The sequence below is a fragment of the Diplotaxodon limnothrissa genome, linkage group LG15 (assembly GCF_057381915.1).
Source record: "Diplotaxodon limnothrissa isolate DT_005_m linkage group LG15, D_limnothrissa_male_GT1.1, whole genome shotgun sequence".
NCBI lineage: Eukaryota > Metazoa > Chordata > Actinopteri > Cichliformes > Cichlidae > Diplotaxodon > Diplotaxodon limnothrissa.
The window spans coordinates 27,371,851-27,388,769 of NC_140610.1; the positions used below are offsets into that span (position 1 = coordinate 27,371,851).

At 42.5% G+C, this 16,919-nt stretch overlaps 1 protein-coding gene and 1 pseudogene across 1 annotated transcript; one reads left to right on the forward strand and one right to left on the reverse strand.

The window, feature by feature from the left end:
- Nucleotides 1-676: 676 nt before the first annotated feature.
- Nucleotides 677-6,625, forward strand: ccr6a (chemokine (C-C motif) receptor 6a). Its single transcript, XM_085372285.1, has 2 exons — nucleotides 677-1,506; nucleotides 5,261-6,625. The coding sequence occupies exon 2, from the start codon at nucleotides 5,281-5,283 to the stop codon at nucleotides 6,454-6,456; it is 1,176 nt and encodes a 391-aa protein (XP_085228411.1). The 5' UTR covers nucleotides 677-1,506; nucleotides 5,261-5,280; the 3' UTR covers nucleotides 6,457-6,625.
- A 5,177-nt stretch (nucleotides 6,626-11,802) lies between these two features.
- LOC146617677 (E3 SUMO-protein ligase ZBED1-like) lies at nucleotides 11,803-14,563 on the reverse strand (annotated as a pseudogene).
- Nucleotides 14,564-16,919: the final 2,356 nt, after the last annotated feature.

Below are 16,919 nucleotides of genomic sequence, written 5' to 3' on the forward strand. Positions count from 1 at the left end.
GTTTTATTTGAATTAAGAAGCAGAAAGTTAGAGGCCATTAGGGTCTTTATGTATTTAAGACATTTCTGCCGTTTAACTAATTGGTGTGTGTTATCTGGCTTCATGGATAGATAAAGTTGGGTGTCATCTGCATAGCAGTGAAAATGTATGCTATGCATTCTGTTGATACTGCCTCTAAATGAAAGACTCTAAATGAATATCAATGGTACTGAAAGTAGTTGTAGGTAATGTTACATCTGAGATGATTATGAGTCATTTTTTTTTTCACTTTTTGTCAGCCTGGCTACAGTGCTGAAGAGAAACCTCGGGTTGTTCTTATTTTCTTCAATCAGTGATGAATAGTAAGATGTTCTGGCTTTGAGGAAGGCTTTCTTATAAAGCAACAAACTATTTCTCCAGGCCCTGCAGGTCTGTCCTCAGGGTGTGTGCCGCATTACGGAGGGAATCTTCCTTTTTACATCTCTATTGAATATTCACTCTGCTGCTGTGCATGATGGATGTCAGCTTTTCTTTTACAGATATGAACGTGGTAATGACTGTTCTCCCTCCCAATAAAGAATAAACCTGCAGGCCTATGCGAGCTTATAATGATGTTCTTAGTTTATACACGGGCAAAGCTTACTTACAGCATGTGTTTGTATGTAAATATAATTACACTGTAATTTTACAGAAAATCTAAACATGTAATGATGCCATAGACTGTGTTACTACATGTTCCTGACACGTCTGTAATGCTGAGCGGTCCATGCAGAACTATATTAAAGCTGAGAGTCTGAACGTCACTGATGGTCTGAGAGTCATCTGAGGTGAAACAAAACTATAAACAATAAATCATGTGTAATGCTGCTATGACAGTTTTAACCCCCGATAGCACGAGAGGAACCACAACAGGAAACCGACACAACAGATAATACAAAAATTATTTTTATCAGCAAACACACACACACACAGCCTTTAATCTTACAGCAGTGACCCCCAAATGTTATGAAGCTCTGTCTCCAAAGGAGGTATAAATAAGGTTCAGTGTGAATAAAGGGGACGTGACGGGGTCTTCAGTAAAAAAATGGAAAAATTCAGCCTTTCATTTTTTATCATAGTGTGAGAGGAAGCTGAGATGAAGAGCGGACGTCACAGTAATGTGTGCTGGGCCAGACACACACACGCACGCACGCACGCACACACACACACACACACACACACACACAGAGAGAGAGAGAGGGCAGGGTAAAGAGGAAGGCTCACACTGGGGTTTCTCACTGCTTCGTATTTCTCTTTAATCGCAGCGTTTAGTGTTTGTTGGATCATCGCCCTCGTCATCCTCGTCCTCAGCTGTGCAGCCTCAGCAGCCGGCTTCATCATCCGCCACCACACCTGTGAGTCTTCTGATCGGAGCTTTTGCTGTAGCGCTGACTTGGACAGTCAGAAGACTCTGACTCTGAAGACTGTTTCAACGTTTCAGGCTGGAAACAGAGGCTGAAGCTCAGAGGTGGCACTTTGAACCTTCAGGTGTGTTTTTCCTGCTTTTCAGCAAGTTGGGGGTTAAACTCTGTCAGATGATGTAATGTGGGATATTTTTTAGATAAGATCAGGAGTGCTGTGAAGAGGCGTTTTCTGTTGATTTATCTTGTAAAGATTGAACCGATAAGACGGCGTTTCCCTGCAAACGGCACGTTCCGTCAGCTGCTCGCACGAGCACAGAAACCACACATTTACAAAAATCATCACCACCTTAGGAACAAAGTTTAATCAAAGAGTAACTGAGTCTCTCAGCTGTGCAGCATCTCTGCAGCTCAGAAACACAGTTGATAAATCTGATAAAGTTTGTGTGCGCTGAAAGGAGAGGTCGTGACCACATTCACCATCACCTGCAGGTTAAAAAAAACTTGTTTACAGTTTTTACAAAAGAAATCTGTTTTTTAAACTCTGACAAAAAATAAATAAAAACTTTTATAATCAGTTCAACATGTTTTCTGCAGCCTGAACTTTTCCAAGCATCTGAAACGAGAAATTGACCTTTGACCTGCCTGAGTACAGTTGGGGGGCTGCTCTCAGAAGGACTGAGTATAAAAGTGCCAGCCGAGGCGAGCTCCGAGCTGTCCTGAACAACTGGCTCCCATTTCTGCACAAGCAGAAGAGAAATTTCCCATTACCCGCCGCAGGACAGCAATGTGGCGTCTGTGTCGTGCAGGCTAAACTCATCTTAAAGGAGAAATAAACAGTTCCTCAAATACCTCAGGTTCCTGCTCTGCACTTCTGCTCCCAGCGGCCCTCGGCTGTAATTTCGCCCCTCAGACTTCCCGTATTTCAAATGTCACCTGCGGGGAAGCGAAAGGTCCAGAAGACCTCAGATGATTTCATCTGCCGCGCTGCCCCGAAGGACGCACACAGCAGAATTGTCCGATGTGCAAGCGGCGGGAAATGGCCACTTCCTGTTTGTGTCCTGTCACCTGCTCAGGCGTCTGTGTAATTAACTTCCTGAAAACCAGCAGCTGATCTCAGGTCAGCATTTAGTACACCTGCCCACATACTGCAAGTAATCTATTACATTTCCAGCCTTGTGATTACTGCCCTGACTGAACTTTATTTAAAGCATGAACGCACCAATAAAATCAGAAATCAATTAAAAACACAATAAAGATATAAAAATAAGACAGTCAAAAATAAAATGGCAGACTACATTATTCAGTTTAATTTTATTTATATTTTTTATTTATACCAAATCACAACAAAAGTTTAAAAAGGTAATAAATAAATACATTAATTTAACCATAGAAAATAATAAAGACAGAAGAAAATACAAAAAAATTTAAACTAAATCAGACTATAAAACAAAATGTAAAAAAATAAAGTTTTTAAAAAACTAAAGGTATAAAAATCATGTTGTAAAATAAAATAAAGCAGACTGCAGAATAAATAAGAATAAATTACACAAAGGTAAAAAGATCATAGAGACATAAAAATGAAAATAAATCAAATCTAAATGAAAAATGAAATTATATTAAAAAGATGATGAATAAAAGCTGCTCCCTTACTCACACGGGGTCAAATAAAATAAAATAAAGTTAAATTCAATTAAATTGAATTACATGAAATTAAAATAAGTTACACTGAATTAAGTTAAATGGACTTGTGCCTTTTTTCTGCACATGGCATTTCGTGACATTTGGACATTTATTGACATCTAACTGCTGCTGATGGTTAGGAAGAAGTTTTCTTATTTACAGGAAACCCCTTGATAAACAAACACACCTGAGCCTTTCAGGTAGACCAACACCTGGCTCTTTCTGCTCGACTTTAATCTTTGATATGAAGATAAAAAGGTGAATATGTGAGGAAGAAGGAAGATGAAGAGGGGGAGGTGTTCATTCTGCTGCGGAGCGTCTTGTGATTTGGGGGAAGTAACTGAGGGGGAAGCCATGCATGCATGAAGTGGGTCACTCGCTGTTTCTGACCTCATTTCTGCAAACCTCCTGCAAATGCTCAAACACCTGAAACGGTGTGGCATGTGCACCAATGGCACCGCAATGAGGACGTCTGCATAGGAATTTACCAGCAGCAGCAGCTCAAGGGAGCCGGCATCTGCACCACTTTCACATGTTTAACATGACAAAGTCCTGTTCAGGTTTCAGGACTCGCTGCTTAGCGGGGACGAGTCAGAGCATGAGTGAGCGCTGAAATCTGGAGGCTGTAAAGTGTGTCACTTATTAATCTCAAAGAGTTTTGTGACTGACACTGTCTGATGTGAAAGTTTACTCTTTAAAAATCATTCCAGACTTTCTTCAGAAGCTGTTTCCATCTCACTCTAGAGTGAAAACTCACTGACAAACGCCGACTCTTACTGTCACATCGAGCTCACAACCCAAACGAGAGCCAGGAGCCTTGCGGGCTTCTTGCCTAGTTTATGATGGCATAAAAATTATCCAATTATGTTACAGCGCAGGAACATGAGTGTGACACATGCAGAGAACAGCAGCAGAAACATGAAAATGAGATCAGGTGAAAACTTATGATTCCTCAGAGGGAGACAATGGAAAAAAGGGAACATTTAGAGTATTTGAGTGGACAACGGGACGTTTCCAAGAAACAAACTGTGGAGCTTACAACCACTGTGAGGCTTCCTCACTGTGTTTGCATCAAAGTCACAAAAACAGTGTTTAAATTAATGAATAACAACAGTCACTGTGGTATTTTGAAATGCTGTTTCATCAGCCTGAAACACGCCTGCTTCAGGTTAAAGTTATGTGGTGTGACACATAGTTCTTAGAGTTTGGGTGGTTTAGGACGACAGGTCTGGGATCCATAGACAGGTCTGTGGATGTCCAGCTCAGGCTACTTTCTGCTGTCTCGTGGCCTTGGACAGTGAACTCATCTTAGTGCTCACCCTGCCAGAGTTTCACTGCAACAAAAAGGTGTTAAAAGAAACATTGCGCTGGTTTGAGTTGTTTCTCTCTAATAGACTCCAAAAAACAGAGTCGTCCTCACACACAGCATTAGACATGGAGTCCCACAGGGTTCTGTGCTGGGACCAATACTTCTTCACATTATAGATGTACAAAAGAGAGGAAGTAGGAAGAACAGGCAAGAGTGAAATGGAGGGTTTGAAAACGTGCAGAGGAGGGAGAGTGGATATAGTGGACAAAAGATGATGAAGATGGAGCTGCCAGGCAGAAGGAGAAGAAGAAGACCTCAGAGGAGGTCAGTGAAGGAGGACATGCAGAGGGTTGGTGTGACAGAGGAGGATGCTGGGATAGGAGAAGATGGAGGAAAATGATGGAGTGGCTAGAGAAAGGAGCTGAGAAAGGACGAAGCAGAAAATTCTCTTGGGCAACGACATTAAAAACATTGTGTCTCCGAGGGATGATGAAATACTAGTTCATGCAGTTTTCAGGCCCCTCTTCTATGGAACCAGCTTCCAGTTTGGATTCAGGAGACAGACACTTAAGATTTTTAAGATTAGATTTCAAACTTTCCTTTGTGCTAAAGTATATAGTTAGTGCAGGTTCAGGTGCATGGTCACCTGAACCTGCCCTTAGTTATGCTGCTAATTGTTTGAAGAGATGCAAATGAAAAAACGTGGCTCTCATTTAATTATTATGAAGATACAGAGCTGTTTAATGTGCCAACTGAAGATGCTATAGCATCCACACAGCTTTTTCATCGTGTGCCCTCAGGTCTTCCTCTTGCCATCACCTTTGTTTCACTGTGAGTTCATCAGACACCTTTGCTGTAGTTTGATGTTTTATCTCTGCTTCCTTTACAGTCTACTCTGCAAAGAATTTGATGTCATACACCACGAAGATATTCAACCAATCATACACCACGGGGATGTTCAACCAGTCATACAACCAAACCAAAGATGAAGAAGAAAACTACGATTATGATGGGTTTTGTCAGTTTCAAAAAAACCAGAGTATGGCGAAGGTGATTGGCCCGTATGTCCACTCCATCATCTGCATCCTAGGCTTTGTGGGGAACAGCCTGGTCATTGTCACCTACGCCTTCTACAAGAGGACCAAGTCCATGACTGACATCTACTTGTTCAACGTGGCCATCGCCGACCTGCTGTTTGTGCTGGCACTACCATTCATTGTCTACAACGAGCTGTGGTCATGGCCGATGGGGCAGGTGGCCTGCAAGCTGCTGCGTGGCTCCTACAGTGTGAACCTGTACAGTGGCATGCTGCTGCTTGCTTGCATCAGCACCGACCGCTACATCGCCATCGTCCAGGCTCGGCGCAGCTTCAGACTGCGCTCGCTGTCATACAGCCGCATTATCTCCGCCATTGTCTGGATCTTTGCTATACTCGTGTCAGTCCCCACCTTCTACTTCTACGACTGGTACAAGCCATCACACATGACTGGAATCATATTCGACGATGATATCTCAATCCAGATGCTGAACTCAACCTCTGAGTACGTCTGCGAGTTCAAGTTTGAAGACCCAAAAACAGCCAAAGAGGTGAAGGTAGCCGTCCCCAGCACCCAGATCAGCGTGGGTTTCTTTTTGCCACTCTTCATCATGATCTTCTGCTACAGTGCCATTATCGTCACCCTCCTGAAGGCCAAAAACTTCCAGCGGCACAGAGCGGTGCGGGTGGTGCTGGTGGTTGTGGCCGTTTTCATCATCTGCCACCTGCCCTACAACATAGTGCTGCTGTACGACACGGTCACCTTGTTTCAAGAACGCTCGTGTGATGATGCAGAAACATTGGAGATGGCCCTGAAGGTGTTGCAGACCATTGCTTACATGCACTGTTGCCTGAACCCGGTGTTGTACGCCTTCGTGGGAGTGAACTTCAGGAACCACTTCAGGAGGATCTTCAGGGACCTGTGGTGTCTTGGAAAGAAGTACATGGCCCCACGCCGCTTCTCCAGAGTCACCTCCGACTTCTACATGTCCTCCACTCGGCGCTCAATGGACGGGTCCAGCAACAGTGGTGCTTCTTTCACCATGTGAAGACATTCGTGGGTTGATCTCTGAAGCTCCAGGTCTCTAACACCGAAACTGACTCACTTCTGTCACACCGATAAGATTCTTAAAATCCAGAGAAAAATATTTAGAAGCTAAAGAGTTCTAACCCCATGCTACACCTCTTGTTCTACTTCATTATTTTAATCATGAAATATTCCAACTCCTGCATTTTCTTTTTGTGTGTGATTATTTTGTGAGTGATGACTGAAGACGAGTCTCCCACAGAGCCTCCTGCTGTCTTTACTACACAAATGAAGCCCAGAGCTCATCATTTCCTTCACCTGCAGATGATGAGCTCTAAGCGAGGATAAAAAATGACCTTGGAAGAGCTGACTGATGTGTTCCTGAAAAGACTGATGGCGACTCGAAACTTCGTGTCCTCTGAAGGTCTCAGAAAGGATACTGAAACAGGCTCTGATGTTCAATCCTGCACAGCTGAAATATTCCTGTGCTAAAATAGCCATGTGACCTGCACAGGCAGCAATAATTAGCTGCCTCTCCAGTGAGTCCCTCCTCCCACAACTTTCATGCCCACTGGTCCTGGTTCTGCTCATAATCCAGTTCTTCACCTGCTGCACCATTTGGTTAGAAAGACCCTCCAGAACAGAACCAGAACTAAAGCCACCCCAATCGCACCATCAGTACCAAAAACCCCGACACAAGCACATGAATTTTCAAATTAAGAGCAAGGGGGATTGTCCAATCCCCAACACACCTGATCAGCTCATTGTAGTAAACTCGCCCTCAGACCAGCACCTTCAAACTCCATTTGGTCTCCTAAACATCATCAGAGTCGAAACCAACATGTTTGGTGACAATGTCTGTGATTGCTTTGTGAAAGCTTTTAAAGAGCTGTTTTTACTGGAATCATTGCCAGCTGCCGCCCATGAATGAACCTTGACCCATTAGAAGGTTACTCACCAGACTAACTGGACATTGACCATTAAAACCTACCAACAAACAACAGCTGATAGGCTCCACCATCCACATGAGACTGCAGGCATGTTTTGAATCCTTTTTTTTAACATTTTGTACTTAAGAATGTATTTTTTTATGTTTATTTGCTGTTTGTCATTTCATTCATTCAGCTGTGCGATTAGTCTGCATTGATGTGAATGTGTAATCCTAATCTGCTTCTGGGTGATTTCCAGGATTAAGAATTGAAACTTTTCAGAGATTTTCACATCCTCATTTAAACCCTGATGAAATTCAGTTTTTCAGTTTTAATTTTGTCTCAAGGCACATACATTTAGAAAACTCGGCTTTTCTTCATATCCAACTCTTATTTGTTGTGATTCCTCTCATTCTTTTTTTAAAATTCCTGTTCATACCTGTGTTTATTATTGTGACAGTGAATGTATCCTTTGAATGTAATATTACAGCTGAGCTGTCAGATTTGTGCCTTTCAAAATAAATGCAGTTTATTTCATCTATAGCTATGGGTCCGAGTTTTTGTTTTAACGTCTCTGTCATTCTATGGCTAAACACTAGGTGGCGCCTTTTCCAGAACTTTAACGGGATTTAAACCTCTGGAGTGTAAAGGGCATTTACTGATTTCCTTTTAAAGGAGTATTTTCTTTGTTGTACTCAGCTGAGTTATGGCATGTCTTCGATGTTCAGACTCTTTGCAGAGTGTTACGGCCCTAGCTGGGCCTCCTGATACTGCCCTTGTGTGGGCGTGGTGTTTTTCTCCGCCTCCTCCTCTTTTGCTCCACCCCCCTGTCTCTCTCTTGCTCTCTCTCTCCCCAGGACACAGCTGCTGCTCATTGGACTCACTTACCACCTGGGCCCAGTCAGCAATCACCTCTCTGAGGTCATATAAGCTGGGGATGAGCTGTGAGCAGGGTGTGGGGTGTCTCTGCTTGGTGTGTAGGTAGCCTGCCTGAAGTGTGGAGTTGTGGAATTGTGGAAGCAGTATAGCTGCTTTACGTGAGTAGTGTGGGCTTGTGGGCCTTGGCAGCAGTAAAGCCAGCTGCTGTTAGTGACAGGGTGAGCTTGTGGGCCCCTGGAAGTGCCTCCTCGTGGTGTGGAGTTTTTGTTTGGTTGTTGTGTTCTTTGTTGTTGCAACCTTTTTTTCCTTTTTTCGGCATGTTATTGGTAATACGGCGTTGCCGGCTCCTTATGTTATGATTATCTACAATAAAGACTGTTATTTACTAAGAACACCTGTCTGTTTTCCTTTCATTCTGTTCTGGACTCATTTGTTACTGGTCCCCTCACTCGCATGCCTAGACCCCTTCGGGGGGGACGTAACAAAGTTAGACTCCCCAAAAACAGGACAATGGCACAGAACAGGACAAATCTGCAAAATCGCACTACTTTAAACAGAATTACGATCAAATAAACAGAATTACGATCAAATAAACAAAAAAAAAAAACAAACAAGCTTTCTAGACAACACTGTGCTAGAAATGAGGGTTTTAATCTATTGTGTAAACATCTATAGTCTGCCTGCTGTTAGACATTGGGGTCTGGTAAAAGCATGCTGCTGCAGTTTCCTGCAGAGATGATTTATGCACAGAGAAAAGTCATTTGGACGCAGAGAGAGGAACTGCATTAGTTTAGAAACAGGCGGAACCATGAAAACACGTCTGATTTAAACTCGTCTGATCTTTCTTTCATGGCGGCTTTCGCGTGCACACTTGATCTCTTTCAGCACTGCTTCTGCTTTAAGGACACCCTGACGCCATGTACAGCTTTGCTTACAGCTCTGCTGAGAGTGTAACACTGGGCAGTCAATTCACTGTGTTTAATGCATGTTTTAGCATTTATGTGAAGAGATCAGAGTCTGTCTCTTCACTAACTGGACCTCTGGACTCTACATACTGAAGTCTCAGAGACAATGTTCTGTCACCTTACCGACCCTCTGGTAAACAGAGATGGGCAGTAACGCGTTACTGTAATCCGATTACTTTTTTCAAGTAACGAGTAAAGTAAGGGATTACTATTGCAAAAACGGTAATTAGATTACCGTTGCTTTCCCGTAGGAACGCTGCGTTACTGCGTTACTAAAACCGTGATTTTTTTTGCGAGAATGTCTCATGACAGTGACGTAAGCAAGTGCGACGTTTGTGACAACAGCTGTGTGCAGATCAACAATGGATCGAGTGCGGGAGAGAGTATGAGCGTGCAGCGTTTAAAGCATGGAAGTACTGACCTTACTTTTAGTTTGATTCCATAAAAAGTGACAAAAACATTAGCGTCCATCGTGCGTGGGAAGAAAACTTCTTTTTACAGCGAAAACAACCCCCTAAACTTCCAAGCAAGCACCGAGTGCGCTACGACGTAATGGGAAATTCACAGAGAAACTCGCGGATTCTTCCACTGACGGCTGCGGCACACCTGCACCAGGGTAAACCTCTGCCTACCCTACTCCTGCTTTACAGGTGAAAATAGAGCAACAGGACCGCTAGTCTTTGACTTTATTTTCTGCTGTGTTTTACTTGCATCTATTTGAAAGAGTGAGTGTAAACACACACAAAAAAAATTATGTGCTGGAATGTGCAGAAAATAGGTTTAAATAGGTTTAAAAGAAATTTCTTCCAGTCAGAGAATGGTGCATATAATTACATTTTTGCTTGATGCTTAAAGTTAAAAGATTAAAACTAATAAAACAAGTTTTACATTTTGTATGATGGATTATGTAGAAAAAGTAGAATTGGGCTGAAAGATCTATCGCTTTATCACCTATTCAGGTTGTAAATCGTGTTTTTAAAAAGTAACTAAGTAACTAAGTAATTAATTACTTTTGAAAATAAGTAATCAGTAAAGTAACGGGATTACTTTTTGGGGGACGTAATCAGTAATTAGTTACTGATTACTTTTTTCAAGTAACTTCACCAACACTTCTGGTAAATAATGAGACCATGTCTGTGTCTTGAGTTCATGTGCATGAATCAGAAGGGGGCACATGAATGATGATTGAATTATGAATGACATGACCACACTGAGGACAAACTGTGGATACATTAGTGTATGAAAGCAGACACGAGTGCACGAGTGGAAAACAGAAACTGTCCAACACAGGAGTGTGAAAGTCACAACTTTCATGTACTGATTTATTCTGAGCATGAATTTTTATCAGTCCACTGTCACACTGCAATGATACAAATGGGTATGGTATATTTAAAGTGATCATTCTTTTTACAACTACATGAATGTACTATTTCTGTATGGTTTATTACTATTACTGAAGGTTACTTGCCATACCAATACCAACTAGATTTTTAGATCTTAATCTAAAATGAGTAACAGAAGGGTGGGTAAGGCTGCACTTTTTGCAGTGATCTCGTGTAGAAAACTATTCCCTGCGAATATAAAACAGGTCTGCGGCTGAAAACTAGCTTTACTTTGTTGTCTGGGTCAACTTTGCTAGAGAGAGACAGAGAGAGGCGTTAACAGTCTGCTCCAACAGAACTTATTATATTATAATATATTATAACTTATTTCTGAGGAAAACACGAACACAGTATACAGTTGAGTCTTGACAGTTTACTTACAACTGGGCTCGTCACGCACTCTTTTTGGCTGCAGTGGTAATTATTATATTTACATGCTTCCATCTCCATTTCTGGTGAGTAACTTGTACTGCAGTGTTGGGAAGGTTACTTTTAAAATGTATTCCACTACAGATTAAAGAATACATACCCCAAAATGTATTTTGTAACATATTGCGTTAAGTTACTCAATCAGTAAAGTATTCTGAATACTTTGGATTACTTACCGTATTTTCTGCACTATAAGGCGCACTTAAACTTCTCAAAAATTGGACTTCCGGTTGAGCTTTGATGGAGTAGGACGTGAGTCTGGGAGCTCCCGCTGATTTAGATTACATTGGATGTAAAAATATTAGTTGGCATGAATTGGAAAAGTGTGGCATTTTGCACACAGCCTGTAAATGTCAACAAAAAAAGGAGTGTGTAAAACATGTATATTGTAGTGATGGCAGTATACTGTGTATATTTATACTGGCAGTATGAAAAATGATTATTTGGAAATGCTTAAAATGGAAATGATCATTTACTGTGAGGTGAGGTTGGACAGGTATGGACAGTGGTTGTGCTTTTGTAAAGTTGAGGTATGGACAGTGATTAGTGTTTAGGGGACACATCATTGATTTCTATTTAAAAACAACAGTTTCTCCACTGTGGCAGGTTGTAGGCGATTTCTTTTTTTGGACAATACTTCCCCTGCTTTTGAAAACACTCACTCACAGGGCACAGATGAGGCAGGGGTACACAGGTATGTCAGTGCTAACTTATATAAGTGAGGATAGACATATTTTTGTCTCTCCCAGTATTTAAGGGGGTCCTCCAGCCTTCCAATATTTGGCTACATCATGTACAGTTGGACCTCAATATTCGCGTCTGCTGTCACATTTTGTGTCTGTGTCTGCCTGACACTTTCATCCAGCCACAGGTTGTTACCTAAACAATAAGGAGAGTTTTATGTGATACTAACAATTCAATTTTCAATTCATTGTTATTTATATAGCCCCAAATCACAACAACAGTCGCCTCAAGGCACTTTATATTGTACAGTAGATTGTTGGGTTTTCCTCTGTATCTATTATTGTACAATCAGGTTATATAAGTGCAACTCAAATGCAATAACAATAGTACCGTGGGAAACAGCCTCAACAGTTTGTGACATTGATGGCTGTGGTGGTAGTGCGGAGGACGAGGAGGTGGTGGAGGCCCTCATTACGGAAGCACATTCTGCTTTCAGTCTTTTTTCTGCTTCGCTAGCTCTTGTAGGGCTGAGAAACCCGAGTTTTCTGAACCTTGGGTTCAGCAGTGTCGCAAGGCACATAATGCTCATGGTTTGTATTTTATCCAGCTTCTCTCTCAATAGCATCCTCAGCTTCTGAGCCAGAGAAGACCCAATGGATGGTGATTTTTCCATTTGTTCATTGAGGCAATGATCCAGCATAGTGAGCAAAGGTATGATCTTTGACCCAGACACTCTTTTTTCCTGAGAGAGCTCAGTGGTTGCATCGTTAAATGGTACTAGGACAACCAGACACGCGTTTCCGCAGGTCCTTCCTCCCTGCAGCTCCCTGCATGATCAGACTGTACAATCAGAACTGCTCCCAACAAACATAGGCGTTTACATCAGCACTGTATCTTGCACTATTTTATCAACCGATTCACACTATAACCAGGGTTGCCTCTTATCTATATTTAATTTTATTTAATTTAACAACAGTATGGTACTCAGTTTTTGGTAACCATTGTCCTTCATGTAAATATGTAAAAATTGTGTGTGTTTCTGTTCTGTGTCTTGTGTACTGTTTGTTTGCATATGTGTTTTCTTGCTGCTGTTACACCCAAATCTCCCCTTGTGGGACAATTAAAGGATTATTCTATTCTATTCACTCTGAAATTATACCAAATTCCTCAGATGAAATAGGTGGGATCTCTGTTGTGAGACTTGCCAAAGCAGCACCCACTGGCTCCCTTTGCTCGAACAGTCTTTGCAGCATATTATAAGTGCTGTTCCAGCGGGTTTCCACCTCCTGTATTAGTTTGAGTTGAGGCTTCCTTAGTTGTTCCTGCACCACTGAAAGCCTCTCCTTACAAAATACAATTTAAAAAACCATACATTAGATTGTCAAGGGAGCAGAACTATACACTTAAGTAGCATTAAAGAAACTGTAATTAATCCACTTAAGAACTTACCTTTGCAGTGGTACTGCTCCTGAAATATCCCACGATCTTCCTGGACTTGGCTCGGATGTGAGAGAGCTCTGGGGTCTGGTCAAGGGCCTTCTTCACCACTAAGTTCAGGGTGTGAGCTATGCATATGGCATGTTTAAGTCGTAGCTCCCTTGCACGAGCCCCCATATTGGCAGCCCCATCTGTTACTAGGCATGTGACTTTGTCAGTAATTGTCCACTGTCATGAGTGAGCCTTTCACTTGTGCAATATTTTCTGCAGTGTGTGCATTAGGAAAATATTGCACTCCTAAAACCACTGTCAGGGTCTTCAGGCCTGGTTGGTGTGGGCCTGCTGGCGGTCTGGCCACACCCGAAGCCACACACCTGCTGCTTCGTCCGCCTCGTCAGGGGAGCTACTTAGGAGAGTCTTGGAGCTCCCACTGACGCGGGATCATTGCTTGAGACTCCACGTTAGTCACCCAGTTGTGCTTGGTTAGTGTGTGTGTATGCCCGCGGTTGTATGTGTCCTGACGGCTGCTTCTATTGTGTCCCCAGGAGAGGGGTGGAGTGCCAGACAGCAGCCAGCATGGGGAGGGCTGAGACACGGGGGCGGAGAGCACAAACACTGGGAGAAGACACGACACGGGAGTCTGGGGAAAGCACGGGGATTTATTGTTGTTTAGTTTCATACACTGTAAATAAACGCACTGTTTACACACAGAGCACCGCGCCTGGGTCCTCCTTCCCTACACCCCCATGGTCTGCCAGCCAGACCGTGACAACAACGGTGTTTAATGTGCTGGACTCATCAACAAAATGGCAGGTGACTGCAAGATAGGCCTCTGTGTTGATGGAGGTCCACATATCTGATGTCAGATTCACAGCTGCTTCCTTCTCAATGCTGGCCTTAGCTTTCTCCTTCATCTCCTGTTACCTGGCCTCCACCATGACTTTCAGGGCCTACAGGAAAGAAAAAACATTTTGTTTAAAAGTACGACGTGGCTGTGAAGCAGTGTGTAGTGTAGCTACACAGTCCTGCCTGTTCACATTTTAGTCTGTAAAAACTAAATTTTCACTGCTTTTATGACCTTTTTATTGGGGAGAACATAGCTAGGATTTAATGATTTAACAAATCTTTTAAATCGTTTGTCCTCCACAGTGCTAAATGGCTGGGAGTCCTCAATCACCATGCTGACCAGGTCTTCATCTATTTGAGATTGTTCTCCTGAGGAAAGACAATAAAAACAAAGCACAAATATAAATATCACACACGTAACTTATTACAGTTGTTATTTATATTATTACTAATATTGTTATATCATTTAGTAACATTACTGCATGCTATATTATCATGGCATTTGATGGCTCACCTGGTCTTGCTCCACGATCGGTGTTCCACTTATTCTCAGGCAAAGCTCTGTAGTGCCTAAGCATGGATGACGTGTTGTTGTTATATCCCAGCTCCCTGGCACATAGCAAACACTTCACCTTGTACAAAAGTAAAGACAGCTTAACATAAATTGTATTGCACCATCAGTATTATGAAAATACATCTTCTGTAGAAATTTACATACCTTGTTGGGAGGAATAAGATCAAAAATTTCCCACACAGGGGAGGACATCCTCCTCTTCTTAGCTGGCTCCATTCTCTCCTGACTTTCTCTCCTCACTCTCCTAAACCTCCAAACTCTCACTAACCGCAACTCTCCATCAAATACCCACATTTTGAATGGAGTCTGGGGGGTTTATATCGCTGTCATAGCTCGCGGTCATCATTTTCAGCTCCTCCCATAAATGAAGCAAGCCTTGTTACGCGCATCGTGGAAATGCCCCTCCATTACTCGTCACATCACTAGTTTTAATTGTCTTCTACACAAACAGTTGTTTTAAACCTCTACAGCAGAGGTTCGAGGTACAGGCTGTTTTTCTTTTAGTGCTTTTTTTAAAAATTCGTTGAAATGTATTTGATGTTTATTGTATTTTAGGTTTCTAGTAGTGATTTTAGAAGACAAGCCAGGTGTGCAGCAAACACATTTGTCTGCTGGAGGTATGTTAACTTAATATATTTGACATGGGAAAAAAAGTATATTTATGCACTACAATCTAATTTATATTGTATTGCCTCCAGCAGGACAGGCTGCATTATTTTACCTCACATCACAGCTTTCCCTGCCTCCCATAGAACAGATGCTGAAGTTCCAGGAGTGTCATTATAGTCTAAATATAGAGTCCCTTCTTTTTTAAAATATTTAATAAAGTCTTCATCTTTAAGCAGTGATGTATTAAATCTCCAGTTTTTACTTGGTGTAGTATTATTCTTGTGCATTAGTGTTAGAGATACAGGAGCATGATCGCTGACAGCTATAGGGTGAATCTCAGTGTCTGAAATGTCACTCAGCAGTGAGCTGCTGACCAAAAAATAATCCAGACGAGAGTAGGAGTGATGAACATGTGAGAAAAAAGTATATTCCTTACTGGTGGGGTGAAGGGAGCGCCATGCATCGCAAAGGCCAAAGTCGCTCATATACTGTTTGATTATATTTGTGGATTGCCAATTACGCTGAGTTCCTGCTGTATTGAGCCTATCCATTTCTTCATTTAGTCCAAGGTTGAGGTCCCCTCCAAGAACAAGTGTGCGATCTAAGTATTCAGAGAGTGCACTGAAAAAGCCATGAAAGAATGAGGGATCATCAACATTTGGACCATATACACTTACAATACATAGCTTTTTATCAAGTATAGATAGTTTTATGATTAAGAATCTGCCCTCTGGATCTATAACTGTATCGAGTACTGTGAAATTAATATTTTATTCCTATTTAGCATCTGATTTCCTCTTGCTGTCTTGGTTGGACGGTCCTCCCCAGAAGACCTGCCTATGTGTATGTGTGTGTGTCTCTCTCTCCTCCTCCCCACCCTTGTTGTCTCCACCCAGCGGCCGACACACCTGCCCCTAATTTGCCACCCAGCTGTCACTAATCATTCTTCGTTTTGGGCTGAGGTATTTAACTGTGTCCTGATGGCAGTCGACACTGGATTGTACTTGAAGCTCGGTAGTAAAGAGTGCTTGTTACTCGTAACATAGCTTTAGCCGGCTAGCCTTCTCACATGTTGTTGTCGCTTGTTTGTAGGAGGAAGAGATACGGAGCAGAAGGTTGGAGAGAAGGAGCCCGCTGGATTAAGCTCTCGGAGGAGAAACACACTCAGATAATCACTTGGGAGACTCACGTGCACACCACTAAGAATTTGGAGAAGATCACCGTTGGATTTTTGCACTTCGCTTTGTGTTTTGAGACTGTTTTTGAGCACTGTAAATAAACGCACTGTTTGCTTCGCATCCAGAGCTCCGCGACTGAGTCCGTAATTTCCCATTACCCATGACAGAACAATCCAGCCAGCAATGGACTCAGCGGACTCAACTCCCATCGAGCGCGAACTCGCGTTTCAAGCTGAACAGTTGGAACGACATGAAAAAAATGCTGCAGCATGTTGCCAAGGAGCAGTCCGTGCTACTACAGGTGGTATCTGAACTGAAAGGTATGTTGCTTGCTACACCCAGAGCACTTGTTCAACCACCAGAGCCCTATGTACAACACATGCAGCTGGGACGGACTGAATTCACCCGGAGGAGAAGACAACTGGTGGGTGAGTGTTTTGTGTGCGGGAAGAAGGGGCATTTCGCGGACGCTTGTCCCTCATGGTTAAAAGACTCAGCCCGTCAGTAAAGGTGGGGATACTGACGGGTGCGCCGGTTAATAATTCCTCCACCTCAGCTGCCCAGCTAAATTAC

Bases quoted from the DNA above. Each gene is read 5' to 3' on its own strand.
- ccr6a (XM_085372285.1), top strand. From the start codon at position 5,281: ATGTCATACACCACGAAGATATTCAACCAATCATACACCACGGGGATG.